Source organism: Lipotes vexillifer, unplaced genomic scaffold (genome assembly GCF_000442215.2).
Source record: "Lipotes vexillifer unplaced genomic scaffold, Lipotes_vexillifer_v1.1 scaffold232, whole genome shotgun sequence".
NCBI lineage: Eukaryota > Metazoa > Chordata > Mammalia > Artiodactyla > Lipotidae > Lipotes > Lipotes vexillifer.
The window spans coordinates 3,028,706-3,043,570 of NW_006793997.1; the positions used below are offsets into that span (position 1 = coordinate 3,028,706).

General features: G+C 48.1%; 1 protein-coding gene across 1 annotated transcript in view; it reads right to left on the reverse strand.

The window, feature by feature from the left end:
- The window catches only part of ABCC1 (ATP binding cassette subfamily C member 1 (ABCC1 blood group)), a 94,542-nt gene that overhangs the window by 44,637 nt on the left and 35,040 nt on the right, over positions 1-14,865 (reverse strand). Inside the window, exons 10-13 of the mRNA XM_007466968.1 lie at positions 14,680-14,841; positions 11,616-11,708; positions 9,323-9,526; positions 22-168 (exon numbers count right to left, since the gene is read on the reverse strand). Coding sequence (XP_007467030.1) covers positions 22-168; positions 9,323-9,526; positions 11,616-11,708; positions 14,680-14,841 — 606 coding nt within the window. The remainder of the gene's footprint in view (positions 1-21; positions 169-9,322; positions 9,527-11,615; positions 11,709-14,679; positions 14,842-14,865) is intronic.

The window sequence follows — 14,865 nt, forward strand, 5'->3', positions numbered from 1 at the left end:
GTTCCCCAGCCTTGCCTGTACCTGCACGATGCTGCTGATGACCATGGGGAGAATATTCAGGGGGAAGCGAAGGATGTTGAACAAGGCCAAGGACACGAAGGCCTTCTGGGCATCCAGGATGTTGTTCTTGTCGATGGTCACGTAGACGGCAAACGTACACAAGGCCACCTGCAAGCAGAAGGCCAAGTCAGAGTCCCAGCCACAGAAGCAGTGACATGCGCCCGGGGAAGTCGCTCCAGCCTCCTGGTGTGAGTTGCAGGGGCTGATGACTGGCCTCTGGAGGCAGCAGAAATGCCAGAACAGTGTCTAGCACACAGCAGGCACTCACTAAACACCCAGAGAACGAACTGGATAAACCAATGACCAGAAGCCAAAAGTCCGGGCCATTCCCACCAACATTCTCCATGGGACACCGGATGGCATTCTCAGGGTCCCTCAACATCACCAAGCATGATCCCAGCTCCAGATCTTTGTTCTTGCAGTTCCCGCTGCCCGAAATGATCTTCCTATCCAGACAGTGGCCTGGTTACTCCCTCTTCCCGTTCCAAGAGGCTGCCCCACCCAAAACAGCCCTGCTACCTCCCTCCATCCCTTCATCCTGGTTTACTTTTCTTCATAACACCTATCACTGCCTTACACTGTAAGATTATAGGTATTTATTGTCTGTCTCCTGCAGTGTGAAATGCAAACTCCACAAAGGCAAGGACGTTTGTACACGGCTGTATCCTCAGGGCCTAGAATGACCCCGGGCACATAGAAGCACCGAGACCTCACGTAAGTCACCTCCTCTCCCCATGCCTCCGACATCTCATCAGTGAAATGGATGTGGAGGATTCGTGCTACTGTTGAAAGCTCCTTCCAGCTTAGAGTATAGGGTCTTATACCCCCAGGAAAGGAACATAGGTTTTCAAAAAAAAAAAAGAAAGAAAAAAAAAAGAAAGGAAAAAAAAGGAAAACAAACAGCCAAGGGTCTCCCAAAGGCTACTCCCTTCCCCACAAAGTCAGACCTGCCTTAAGCCTTGCAGTGGGGCCTGGGATTTCAATTCCCAGGCAATCGGAATTTGGGTTCAGTTGTTTGAGACAGCAGCACCTCATTTCCCTCGCCAGGAAAAAGGAAGGACCCCTGAATAATCCAAGGCTGGGCTGCGTGGCTTAGGAGGGGAAAGATCAACAGGTGGATCTCCATGCCCCGCCCACCTGCTGGCCCCCCGAGCAGTGCCAGGTGTTGCCAGAGGAGGCTAATAACATCCCCTCTGAGATCACCTGGTATACACCACCAAAGCAATCTGGAAAACCGTGCACCCCAGCAGATGGGCAAAAGTCTCTACCCCATGCTAGTCCCAGGCGCCAAGGGCCATTAAAGGCTTTCCCTAGGGGAAACAAATTGCCTGGGACCTCATTCTTGAGCTCAGGGCAGATGTCCGTCAATCAGGAGACTGCCGAGTGGCCAATATTCTGGTGTGGATGCGGTCCAGGGTATTTTCAGGGTCTCAGCTGCCTCATTTCTTTGTTACCTATTACAAGGTCCTACATCTTAAAAATTAAATCCATAAGCTCTGCCTGTTTATCAGCTGTGTGACCCTGAGCTGTGATGTCACCTCAGCTCTCCAAAGGAGCCTCTGTTTTTTCATCTATAAAATGGGGATCATGATACGTATTTTCAGGGCTTCTGGCAGCAAGGAATCAGGCACTTGTGCAGAGTGCTAAGCCCTGTGCCTGGGGCACAGTAAAATGCAGTAGATGGTGGCTGTTTTAGTTCTTGTTTCAGGACTTGGTCCAAACTCCTTGGACTATTTTTCCAAAGAGTCTATTAACTGGGTCCCAAGAACAAGGCACTGGAAAGCAGAGCTAGTTCCTGTTCTGGTTCTGACATTAACAAGTGAGGTGACCCTGAGGGAAGACAGAAATTTTCCAGGATCCTTGGCCAGGAGGGAGGTTGGATGCTCAAAAAGCCACTGACACCCGATCCCTGGGATGGCTGCACACACAGGTCCCCTCCTCCAGGTAGTGATGATGTACTTGCCTCTTAGCCAGAGATTCTCCTCATTCAAAACTCTCTAAACACATCCACGCAGAGGAACAGTATTCAGCCACAAAAAGGAATGAAGTGCTGACGCCCACTACAACATGGACGAACCCAGAATGGACGAACCCAGAAAGCATGATGCTAAGTAAAAGGAGACAGACACAGAGGCCACACGTGTTATATGATTCCATTTAAATGAAATACCCAGAAAAGGCAAATCTACAGAGACAGAAGGTAGATTAGTGGGTGCCCGGGGATCGGTGGGGGGGGAACAGGGGGGATGGGAGTGACTGCCAGTAAGTACAGGGCTTCCTTCTGGGGTGATGAAAATGCTCTGGAATTAGACAGTGGAGATGGTTGGCCAACCTTGTGAACATACTAAAACACCACTGAACTGTACACATAAAAGTGGTGAATTATATGTCAATAAAAATAATAAATTTTTTGGGCTTCCCTGGGGGCGCAGTGGTTGAGAGTCCGCCTGCTGATGCAGGGAACACGGGTTTGTGCCCCGGCCCGGCAAGATCCCACATGCCGCGGAGCGGCTGGGCCCGTGAGCCATGGCCGCTGGGCCTGTGCGTCCGGAGCCTGTGCTCCGCAGCGGGGGAGGCCACAACAGTGAGAGGCCTGCATACCGCAAAAAATAATAATAATAATAATAGTAATAATAATAAATTAAAAAAAATAATCTCTCCAATATCAGTCTATTTTACTCAGTATAGAAGCCAAAGTCTTGACTCAGGCTCAGGGGCCACCTGATTCATAAACGTCCCTTTTCTGAACTCTTGTGCCCTCCTCTCCTACCACTCTCCCACCTCCTTCCCTCTGTTCCAGCCCCGCTTGCCTCCACGATTATTCCTTTTTGGGGCAGCACAGGGCCTCTGGGCCTGCCTCAGGGCCTCTCACTCTTCCCTCTCCCTGGTCAGGCCCCTGACCACCACTAGGTTAAGACTCAAGTATCAGCTTCTCAGTGAAGGCTCTGATCATCCCTTTTTTTGTTGTTGTTTGTTTTTTTTGGGTTGTTTTGGCTGCGCTGTGCAGCATGGGGGATCCTAGTTCCCTGACCAGGGATCGAACCCGTGGCCCCTGCAGTGGAAGCACAGAGTCTTAACCACTGGACCACCAGGGAAGTCCCATGATCATCCTATTTAAAAACTGCAAGCCCTCCCTATCACTCTAACCAGAACCTTTTTTTCCCATAGCACTTATGACAGTTTAGCATACTATATATTTACCATGCCTGGTGTGCATTATCTGTCTCTCCCAGTTAGAATGAATGAACACCCCATGAGCGTGCGGATTACTGTCTTTAGTATTCACTGCTCTATCATCAGTGCCTAGGACAGCACCTGGATCATGGCAGATATCCAGGAAATGTTTGTGGGTGGGTGGATGGATGGGTGGGTAGACAGGTGGATGGAGAGGTAGGTAGATGGATGGGTAGGCAGGTGGATGGATTTGCCCAAGGGCAAGAAAGCACACACTCAAGGGTGTCTCTTCAGCAACAGAGAAAATCAGGCCTCAGGCATCTCACCACCAGAATATCCCAGCTCCACTGGCCCAACTGATAGGGTGGCTGCTGGCAGCACAGGAAGCGCATTAAGAGGGAGAAACATCACGTGGCCCCCGTCAAATCCACATCATCCACTTCTCCAGGAAGCAGAGGTCACTCATTCATCCATCAGCTATTAATTGGGCACCTACTGTGTGCCAGGCACTGTGTGAGGCAGCCTTGGAGATCCTGAGACGCACGGTCTAGTGGGGAACAGATATGCACCAGGGTCTCTCTAGCACGAGTGTCTGCAAGTGTGCGGAGGCGGCCGGGGAGCTGGGGTTTGCTACAGCCTTATAAAGGGTGAGAGGGTCCAGGATGTGAAAAATCCTTCGCAAACAAGGAAGACTACCGCCCCCCTCTAAGTGCTAAAAGAGCCTCCCCCCATGCTGAGAAATGGGGCAAATGACGGAACCAACTTCCCCAGCCCAACCCCTAAAAATCTGCCATCTCTCCATGAGGACATCTGTTCCTCCTGCCTGGTCGGCATCCACTCTTGTTGCTGGTAACAACACATCAGTTTTCCTTTGGGTAGCTGAACCTCCCCCAACCTCAGTCCATGAGCTTCAGCCACAGATGAACTGCCCATACCAGACCCGACCCCAACCTCCAAAGAAGCCACATGACCCAGGCCTGGCCAATCCAAGCATCCCTGCTCCCTGGCCCCAGTGATTCAGGGACAAGCATGCAGCCAACCGCAACTGAGACTCAACCCCACAGCTTTGCAGGAACTAATGGGAAAAGGGGAGCTCTCTCCTTGGTTACTGTGGTTACTGAGATGACAGAATCAACTGTAATCACATGGCGAGTTCCCATCTGACAAAGAAACCACCATGGAGAAAGCAGAGCTGGGAGACAGAGGAGGAATTATACCCAACATTATCTCTGGAGCACCTAGGTCCAGCCACACCCGAAACCCCAGTCGTGCTTAAAACCAGCACCTTCCTAGACTTTTCAGTTTTGTGACTCAAAAGTCTCCCTTTCGTTTTTTTACTCTAGTGGACCTACATTAGGTTTCTACCACTTGCAAGATAGTTCCTGACTAATACAGGTTATTCAAATCTTCTGTCCATTCATTTAGTCAGTCATTCCCCTACATAGACCTAGTGAGTGGGTACCACTTGCCAAGTCCTCTGTGTTCTAGGGATACAAGCAGAAAAAGACAAGGTCCATGTATGTTCTGGTCAGCAGAGAACTGCACAACAGGTAATCAGCGTATGGAATGATAATTATTCTAAAGAAGGGACAGACATACAAGGCACAGAGAAGGCAAGAAGCTCACAAATCTTCCAAGAGAGCAAATGTTAAATACTGACAGGGATGCTATTTTAGGAAAGTGCACTAGGTGGACATGAGGACATGATAAGTGCCAGGCTCTATATTCCAGAAAAACAGTCCCATCAATCCTGCCACATGGCATCCCTATTCCTGCCTGACCTCCCCAGGCCTCTGTCTTCCATCACATCTACCAGTGTGGGTAAACACCACATCATCCTTGAAGTGCAGGAATTCACCAGTGGAAAGCACATGGAAACACCTTCCAAGGGAACAGAAGGCCACATATTTTATCCTAATGTAGTCAGAGGCTTCAGTGTCTCGGTCTGGGCCAAGGTTCCCGACTGACCCCTGGGCTCATCTGTTTCATGCCAAACAGCTGAACCAACACTGTCTCTGGAAGCCCATCATCACCCAAAAACTTTATGGCAAATTCAAGGTCAAGAAAAGCCAGTCCCACTCTTAAGCATCTCTTGCCGTGGCCTCCTAACGGAAGCCAGGGCAGGAGATGATATTTGAAGGGTTAGCAGTGTGGGTGACAAGCTGGAAACTGCAGGTTTTGTCAGAGGATCTGATGTACAGAGCAAAGGGTTACGGGGAAAGGGGGAAAGGTCCCCTTCGTCCTAAGTGTAACACAACCCACTGACAAAACCTTATTGCCTGACCCTTCGGACTGCAGATCTTTTCCTATTTAAAAAAAATGCAATCCAAATGCCTTGAATTTCTGTGTGACTTGCTATCACTTGCATAAAAGTAAAGTAAATAAAAGAGATGTTTAAGTTTGATTACATTTATTGCATATAGTCAATGTTATGCTGGTATACATGCAGGCTCTCTGGAAATACACAAAAGAAACCGGTGTGGAGAAGGAAGCTAGGTGATGGGGGTCTGCGGAGAAAAAGAGCAGTGCCTTCCACTACAGACTGGTGGTTCTCAACTGGGGGACATCTGGCAATGTTTGGAGACAATCAAAAATTGACTGTCATAACTGGGGAGGTGGAGGGGAGAGGTACCACTTGGCGTCTAGTGGGTAGAGGCCAGGGATGCTGCTAAGCATCCTACAATGCACAGGACAGCACCACAACAAAGACACAATGAATTATTGGGTCCCAAATGTCAGCAGCGCTGGGGGTGAGAAACGCAGCTACAGACCCTCTTTGGAACAGCTTTAACTATTTTTGCCATGTGAATGCATCACTTTCTGTTTTTAAATTAAAATGTCTCATATATACAATAAGGACTATTTAGCAGTTGTATTTAATACATAGAGACTATTTAACAGTTTAATAAAATAGAACGAACATCCTCTATACCATCCGGTCTTATATTTTTACTTTGGAAAAAAACCAAGAGAGTCACTAAAGACCTGAGGAAAGCTGGAGAGACTGGAGTACGAAAAGAATCAGACAGCAGACCCTTCCAGCCTGGAATGCTGGAGGGGAGCTGGAGGGGATCTTAGGGAACACTGAATCTCAGAACAGCTAAGAGACGTCGCTGCTTGGGCCAACTCCAGTCAATTGGCAGCAGTCACCTGGAGGGTTGCTTGAACATAACTCAGTGGGAGAGAGCACCACGACAGACCGGGGGTGTCTGCTGTGGTACGGGGGCGGGGGAGGGCAGGGCCCGAATGTCACATCCCTGGGGCCTAACCCCTTCATCTTTCACGCTCAAAAACCCAGAGGCGGGGAGGTGAAATGACCACTGCAGGTCACACCATGAGCTGGCAGGAGAATTCAGCAGGGGTCCTGACTCTCAACAAAACAATCCATTCCTCTAAGCCAGGGCTCAGCCAACTATGGCCTGTGGTCTACCCATCTGTGTCTGGGCCCATGAGCTTAGGATGGATTTTATATTTTTAAAGGATCAAAAAAAAATCAAAATATTTCATGACACATGAAGAGTGTATAAAATTCAGATTTCAGTGTCTATAAAGTAATGTTTACAGGAACATGGCCATACCCATTCATTCCGTGTTATCCACAGCCGCTCCTGCACTACACGGGCAGAGGTGAGCAGCTGCAACAGAGATCGCATGGCTCAGAACACCCAAAATATTTTCTAGCTGGTCCTATACAGAAAATGTTTGCTTACTCCTCCTTTTTCCCAGCGTTTCTCAAACTTTAATGTGCATACAAATCACCCAGGGGGAGACTGCTAATACTCAGGTCTGTCTTAGCCTGGTCTGGGGTGGGGCCTGAGAATCTGCATTTCTAATAAGCAACCCCGTGATGCTGGTGCTGCTGGTCCATGGGCCCCACTGTTGAGCACAAAGCATGGATCCCAAACCAAGTGCATCAGCAGCACCTGGGAACATGTCAGAAATGCAAATACTCGGGGCCCACCTAGACCGACTGGATCTGAAACTCTGAGTGGGGCCCAGTGAGCTGCATTTTAACAAGCCCTCCGGGTGACTGGGAGGCCCACACGACTTTGAGCATCACTGATTTCCACCACACTGCCTTGCGTGCGGGTTAAGACTCTGGGAGACATTAAGCTGAGCCTAAAAAAATCCAGCGTCAGAATGGGTACACTCTGACAAACACTGAAAAGGCAGGAGTTTCCTTCAACATTCCACCTGCAACTCCACTGTGATGAAGCGGATGGTAGCCTAACAGAAAATCCTGTTTCTAATTTATGAAAATGTGTGGTTTTAGTCATAGGACCTTCCCATAAGAATATATATTTGCCAACATAGCTAAGTAATACTTATTAGCAGAACATTTTTTAAAAAGAATGACATAGTTAATAATACAAAGACACAGAGAAAAAATAAACATGGGCGGGGGCATGATCTGAAGTCCTCCGTAACCATGCTCAACTGTCAACTGAGCTTAAAGGGTTTCCACAGTCCATACAGTCTCCTGGTTTGGGGCCAGCTTTGGAAAATAGTTAACTCACACTATTGTCTTTAAACTTTTCAAAGTTGGCCGGCTAGGGATAGACCCATTACAGTACCCCAAGACATGCATATGGGCAATGTGGGTCAAAACTGCAAAGAAGAGGGACCAGCCTAAAAGGCCAGCAACGAGAGATGGGTTAAGTCAACTACAGCACATCCATGCTCTGGACAAGCATACATCATTAAAACAGACGAAGCAGGGCTTCCCTGGTGGCACAGTGGTTGAGAGTCCGCCTGCCGATGCAGGGCACATGGGTTCGTGCCCCGGTCCGGGAGGATCCCACATGCCGCGGAGCGGCTGGGCCCGTGAGCCACGGTCCGCTGGGCCTGCGCGTCTGGAGCCTGTGCTCCACAACGGGAGAGGCCACAGCGGTGAGAGGCCCGCGTACCGAAAAAACAAAAAAACAGACGAAGCAGATCTGAATGCATGAACTGAGAGATTACGTATCAAGTCCAAAGGTCTAGAACACCATGTAAGTATGAGTCCATTTGAATATATTACAAATATTTTAAAAATATCTATATGCATAATTTTCCTAAAAAGACATACGAAACTGTCACTTTGGAGGAAAGGGACAGATGGAGGGGAGGACAATATACTTTTCATTTCATAACTTTCTGTACAGCTTGAATTTTTTTTCAGTGAATGACAAATATTTGTTGAGCGCCTATTATGCACCATTTTAGGCACCAGGATACAGCAGTGAACAGAAGAAATCCCTGACATTCTAGTGGAGAGAGGCAGACAATTCATGAAATATTAAGTGACTTTCAGAGTATGTTTGGCATTGACACTTGAAGTGTGCTCCACAGGTCACTGCCAATCCACGGTTTGTGACCAGATGCCAGTAGATAAGGAGCTGATACCATAACGTAGCTCAACTATGGCACCAAGCACGCATGTAGTTCAGCTGACATTTTTTTTCTTAGCAAGACTTTTTCGGGACTTCCCTGGTGGCGCAGCGGTTAAGAATCCACCTGCCAATGCAGGGAACATGGGTTCAAGCCCTGGTCCAGGAAGATCCCGCATGCCGCGGAGCAACTAAGCCTGCGCGCCACAACTACTGAGCCTGCGCTCTAGAGCCTGCGAGCCACAACTACTGAAGCCCGCGTGCCTAGAGCCTGTGCTCCACAACAAGAGAAGCCACCGCGATGAGAAGCCCGCGCACCACAACGAAGAGTACCCCCGCTCGCCGCAACTAGAGAAAGCCTGTGTGCAGCAACGAAGACCCAACACAGCCAAAAATAAAAATAATTAATTAATTAAAAAAAAAAAAAGACTTTCTCAATGAAGGAAGCAGATGGCAGAAGTTTACATTACACCACAAACTTCTCATCTTATCGTGAATCTGTAACAAACAGTTCCTGAACTAGCTACTTTGAGTATCCCTGGGCTGGAAGTTGTAAATGCTGTGAATAAAACAAAAGGTGGGAGTAGCATTATTAAAAAGGAGTGGTTGGAGAAGGCCTTGCTGACTTGCTGAAACAGTGACTTCTGAAAAATATTTAGGCATGACAACACAATAAAACATCAAACAGTGTGGGCCAGGATAAACTTGGCTTCACTCACCAGGAAAGGTGTGCAGACCCAGGTGAAGGTCCCCACGGCGGCCAGGTAGGCAGATTTCTTCAGCACCTTCAGCTCCTCCTGCCTGATGGCCAGTACCTTGTCTTTGAATGCCAGCTCCCAGGCGTAAAGCTTTAGCACTTTGATCCCATTCAGAATTTCATTCATCAGCTTAATCCGATTGTCTTTGCTCTTCATGTGGGCCACCTTCGAAGAGAGGAGCAGTCAATCCCACACCTGGGGGCTGGCTGCTCACTTCTGGCCCTGGCATCAGACCAACTCTCAACAACCCCCACCTATTAAAAATGGGCCGTCCTAAGGGTGGGAAAGCTGGCCTGCAACCCCTATGAACCCTAACTCTTGACCCTGAGAGCACTCCAAAGGATTCTTTTTTCAAGGGAAAAATAACTGCTTCGAATCACATTAAATTTGACATCAGAGAAACCTCTTAAATTCAGAAGGGAGGAAGAGAGGCAAGAAAAACCTTTCAGGTACCCAGGGAGGAAGGGGCACATGCCCTACTCTGCTGATCTAAACCGAGAGATGATATTTATTTTTTCTTCCATTTTCTTATTTTCTTTATTGCTTTTCAGGCATTACATGGTTGTTAAAATGCTGAAGTGTTTCTGTACCAGCTAGCACTGGTTCTGACCATTTGGGTGCCCATGCTGCACAGCTGTTAAATATTTTGAATGCCACCTGGCATTTTCCTGACGCCAGGCACTTTTCTAAGCTTTTCAAGTGCATTTAGTCCTGCTCACGAGAACCCTATCATTAAGTGTTATGTCATTCCTGGGTCACAGAAGAGGACAGTTTAAGCAACGTGAGGTCAAAGCCAGAGACTGAAGCCATTTCAGAGGTGGGCCGTTCAGGGAAGAGGCTAAGAGTCGACACAGCCCCATGCCCCGCCCACGCCTCTCCCCCCTCCTCCCCAAACCTCATTCCAACAGCCCCACGTCCTGCAACTCTTCCCTCCTTCAGCATCACCAGCGCGGCCAAGCTCTCTCATTTGAAATTCCACAGGCACATCATAAATAGCCATCAGTGGGGGAGCAGAGGAATGAACTCTGGCCTGTCTCTGCTATGAACCATCAGGCACGAGTTCAAGACAATGAAGTCAGACCACATGGCATGCTGCAGAAAGATCCCCCAGGCATGGCGTCGGACGATAAAATCAGTCTGCCAAACAGGCCTGTTTGTGTTAAAATATATATGGTGATAACACCACGACACACACACACATATACACACCAAGCCTAACTATATAGTTAGTCTGATCTCTATATAAACACATAAAAAGGATTTGCTAGAAGGATTTGCTTCAATGTGTTCACCGTGGCTAAGAGGACAGGGAAGAGGGGCTTCCCTGGTGGCGCAGTGGTTAAGAACCCGCCTGCCAATGCAGGGGATACGGGTTTGAGCCCTGGTCCGGGAAGATCCCACATGCCGCAGAGCAACTAAGCCCGCGCGCCACAACTACTGAGCCTGTGCTCTAGAGCCCACAAGCCACGACTACGGAGCCCACGTGCCACAACTACTGAAGCCTGTGCGCCTAGAGCCCGTGCTCCACAACGAGAGAGGCCACCGCAATGAGAAGCCCGCACACCGCAAGGAAGAGTTGCCCCCGCTCGCCGCAACTAGAGAAAGCCTGCGTGCAGCAACGAAGACCCAACACAGCCAAAAATAAATAAATAAATAAAATTAATTAAAAAAAAAAAAAGAGGACAGGGAAGGGGACATGCCCTTTTAATCTATATACTTCTGTATTATTTGAACTTTCTTTTATAATGAAAAGGCATTCACTCTGTTACTTGAGTATTTAAAAACTTTAAAAATACAAAGTATCTCTGAAAATAAAGAGTTTAACCCTGCGACCAGCATAAGGAAATGGGGAGAAAAGCAAAGGGTGATCTTTGCTCAGCTCTTGAAAATGCACACACACAGAAAGGAATACACCCATGGGAAATACGAAATCTCTTGGAGGCTCACAGATGGGACTTTAGTCACTGGCCCATGAGGTCTAACTATTTCGGGAGCTCTCAACCTCAGCGACCCAACGTAATAACCTGGGAAGCTTTAAAAACTCCCAATGCCCAAGCCTCACTCACATTAGATGAATCAGAATCCCCAGAATTGGGCCTAGGCATCAGCATTTGTTAAAGCTCCCCAGGGGGTTCCCACAGGCAGACAAGGCTGAGACCCCCAAGGCCTGTGCAGAAGGAACTCAACTAACACCCAAGTGGAAAGGCCTTAGGCAGGGGTGCAGCTTGGAGCCCTGTGCAGACACACCCCCTACCTGGTAGGTCTTGGTCTTCATGGCCATCACTGCATTGAGGGGAACCATGAAGATCATCACAGCCACTCCAGCCAGAACGGAGGGGCCCAGGTTCTATGGAAGGAACAAGAACAAAGGCCTTAGCATGGGGCTTCCACGGGCTGAGCCACCCAGTGTAGCCACATTACTTTTCAGATTTATCCGGGAGCATCCCTTGGGGTCCCACAAACCCTGTAAGAACGTTCAAGGCCACAATCCTTTATCTGAAACCCCTGGGACCAGGTTGAGTTTTGCAAATGAGAACTTAAGGATTTCAGAAAGGTAACAGGATGTGGAGCAGAAAACAGTGAACATGGCCCACCTGACGGCTTATCTTGTTCAAAGGTCCTTGGCTGGTGCCTGGGTGCTTGGATTTTGGGAGTGTTCCCACCATTCTCAGAACTGATAAGAGTGACTCACTGCGCCTAAACTGTTTGCATGAACAATATGGTTTCTGCTGATTAACCCCTTTTCCCTCTGGGAGTCTGGAAGTTTGGTCTGTGCCAGGCAGAGGCTGCCGGTGTGACCAGCCCCCAGTAAAAACCCCGGGGCACAGGGTCTCTCCTGAGCTTCCCTGGCTGGTAACATTTCACATGTGCTGTCATAATTGTCACAACTCGTTGCTGGGGAATTAAGTGCATCCTATGTGACTCCAGGGGGAGAGGATTCTTGGAAGCTTGTCCTTGGTTCCCTCCGAACTTTGCTAATCTTGCTGTAATAAGTGATAGCTATGAGTCCTCCTAGCAAATCACGAACCTGGTGGGGTCTCGGGGACCCCTGACACAGGTAGATATGCCTGTATATTGCACCTCCACAGGGCCCTGGCACAGTGCTCCAGAAGCAAACGCAATGATTTTTTTCAGTAGCAAAATAGGAATATTCCCACGAGAGGGATAATCAAAATTATAAATCACACATCAGTTCAAGTCAAGTCTTGCCACCAAATAAGTTAAGAAAAACTTTCAATTTTCAGAGCTCTTTAATTTGAGGACTTGTAGATAAGATCCTGTAGACAGTTCTATTATCGCATTTGCAGATAAGGAAACTGCATCTCAGAAAGGTTAAGTGGTCATGACTAAGACAAGATACAGATCAACGTTTTTCAACTTCCATGTTACACAAATAAAGAGAGACAGCCTACAAGGTCCGTCCAGTGCACACTTGCTTAGCTGAGACGGATGGAACTAGAGGGTAAGCGTGTTAGCCCCTTCCAAGGAGTCACCCTCGGGGTCTCCAGTCCTAGTTACCAAAAAAATGCTGCTACCGCTTGTTTCTGTGATGGATCTCTGCTCAGTGAAGACTAATCCACCTCTAAGCATGAAGGTGATTTCTACCAACAATCTAAAGCATTGGGAAACAATTCTGAGAGCAAAGCATAGTAACTAAAAGATACCAAGCACGTCGCTGCACCATGTACTGTTCAGGGAACACTACCTGCGCTAATTTATTCAATTATCCCAACATCACTATGATGAGGTTCCCTTATTATCACCAGTTTACAGATGAGAACACCAAGGCTTAGAGACGTTAAGTAATAAGGTCTGGAAGAGGCAGGATCTGAACCCAGGCAGCCTGATTTCAGAGCCACGCTGTCCCCCATTATCTTATGTCGTGTTTTTGATTGTCAGAGAGAGAAACCCTGGTTTTGGTCTAAAGCAGCGGTTCCCAACCAGGGAGGACTATTCCCCCAGGGGACATCTGGCAACATCTGGAGACTGTCACAAGCAGTGGTGGGAGTGTGGGGGAGGGGAGGTGGGGTGTTACTGGGATCTAACGGAGAGAGGCCAGGGATGCGGCTAAACATCCTACAATGCAGAGGACAGCCCTCAACAAGGAAGAATTATCCGGCCCCAGATTATCAGTAACACATTCAGCAACTGTCATCTAAAATAAAGCAATTTTGTACTGGGTCACAAATCAACCCTGAAGGCAATTCTAAAAGAAGTGTTCTATGGCAGCACTTTCTGGGGAAGGAGATGCCCCAAGACATCTGCTATAGATGGAAGAAGTCCATCTAACTGAGAGGGAAAAAGAATCAGTGGAAGTTGCATTTGTCACAGCCTTGAAGTTTGGGTGGGATTCCATCAGTAGGGAGGAAAGAGGAAAGGGAATTCCTGGTGGAAGGAAAGACACGTGCAAAGGCCCAAGGGTAGAACAGAATAAGGCACATATTAGGCTGTAAACATCTTTGCTTGTCATCTTTATCTTTTGGGAACTGCCCTTCCCCGTGTGGAAGGGCTGTCAATCACACCTCCACCCCTTCCACAGTGAGAGAGAGTATGTGACCCAGGGTGGCCCATCAGAGAACTCTGCCTATTTCACAGTGATTGGTTCAGGGATGTGAATAGGACTGTGCCGAGGCAATCAGAGTGCCCCCTGGGACCCGGCTGAGACAAAGAGGAATGCAAAAAGGAATCTCTTTTCTCTGGCACCACTATCTGTGAAGATGATATAAGCCCAACACTATGGAAGCCATTTGAAGAAATCCCACTGAGAATGAAGTCAACTCGGAGAAACACAAGGCTAAGAAATGATAAGAGTATGAGACTGAATTCTTACAGCACTGCTTGAACTCCTGGATCCATCCCTACCTGAAGCCAGACCCCGGACTTTTCAGTTACATGCACCCATAAAATTCCCTTTATTTGCTTATATTACTCTAAGATGCATTTCTATCCCCTGCAACCAAGAGACTCTTAACCAACATAACCTGGGACTTGTGAATAAATGAGTTTGGTTAGCATTTGGGAGGATACAGAGGGAGAAATACAATGTGTATGTTATAGGGTTGTTAACTACATACACTGTCAAGAAGAGACAAATGCAAATGAATACCATGCCACCCTAGAGAACATAACCCAACAACTGAAGAAAGGAATAAAATATCCAGGAACTGGCTGACAGGCCAGAAAATAAAATGTGAATGACGGCAAGAAATGCCAGTGAGCTACAGAGCTTCTTATCACTGACACCCACTCACTTGCCCCCAATGCCCACACATGGAGGCCCCTCCCCACGCGCCACAGGAATGACATCAAACACACACCAGCCACAGGAGGTAGAGGGCAAGGATGACTTGCAGAGGAGCTGACCAGATCATGTTAATGTACGTGGCCAGGTCCATGAACCTCTGGGCATCCACAGACATGAGGTTGACGATCTCCCCGACGGTGGACGATTTTCTGGCTGAATTGGTGATCACCAGGGCCTGGAGACAAAGGAGAGGGAAAGA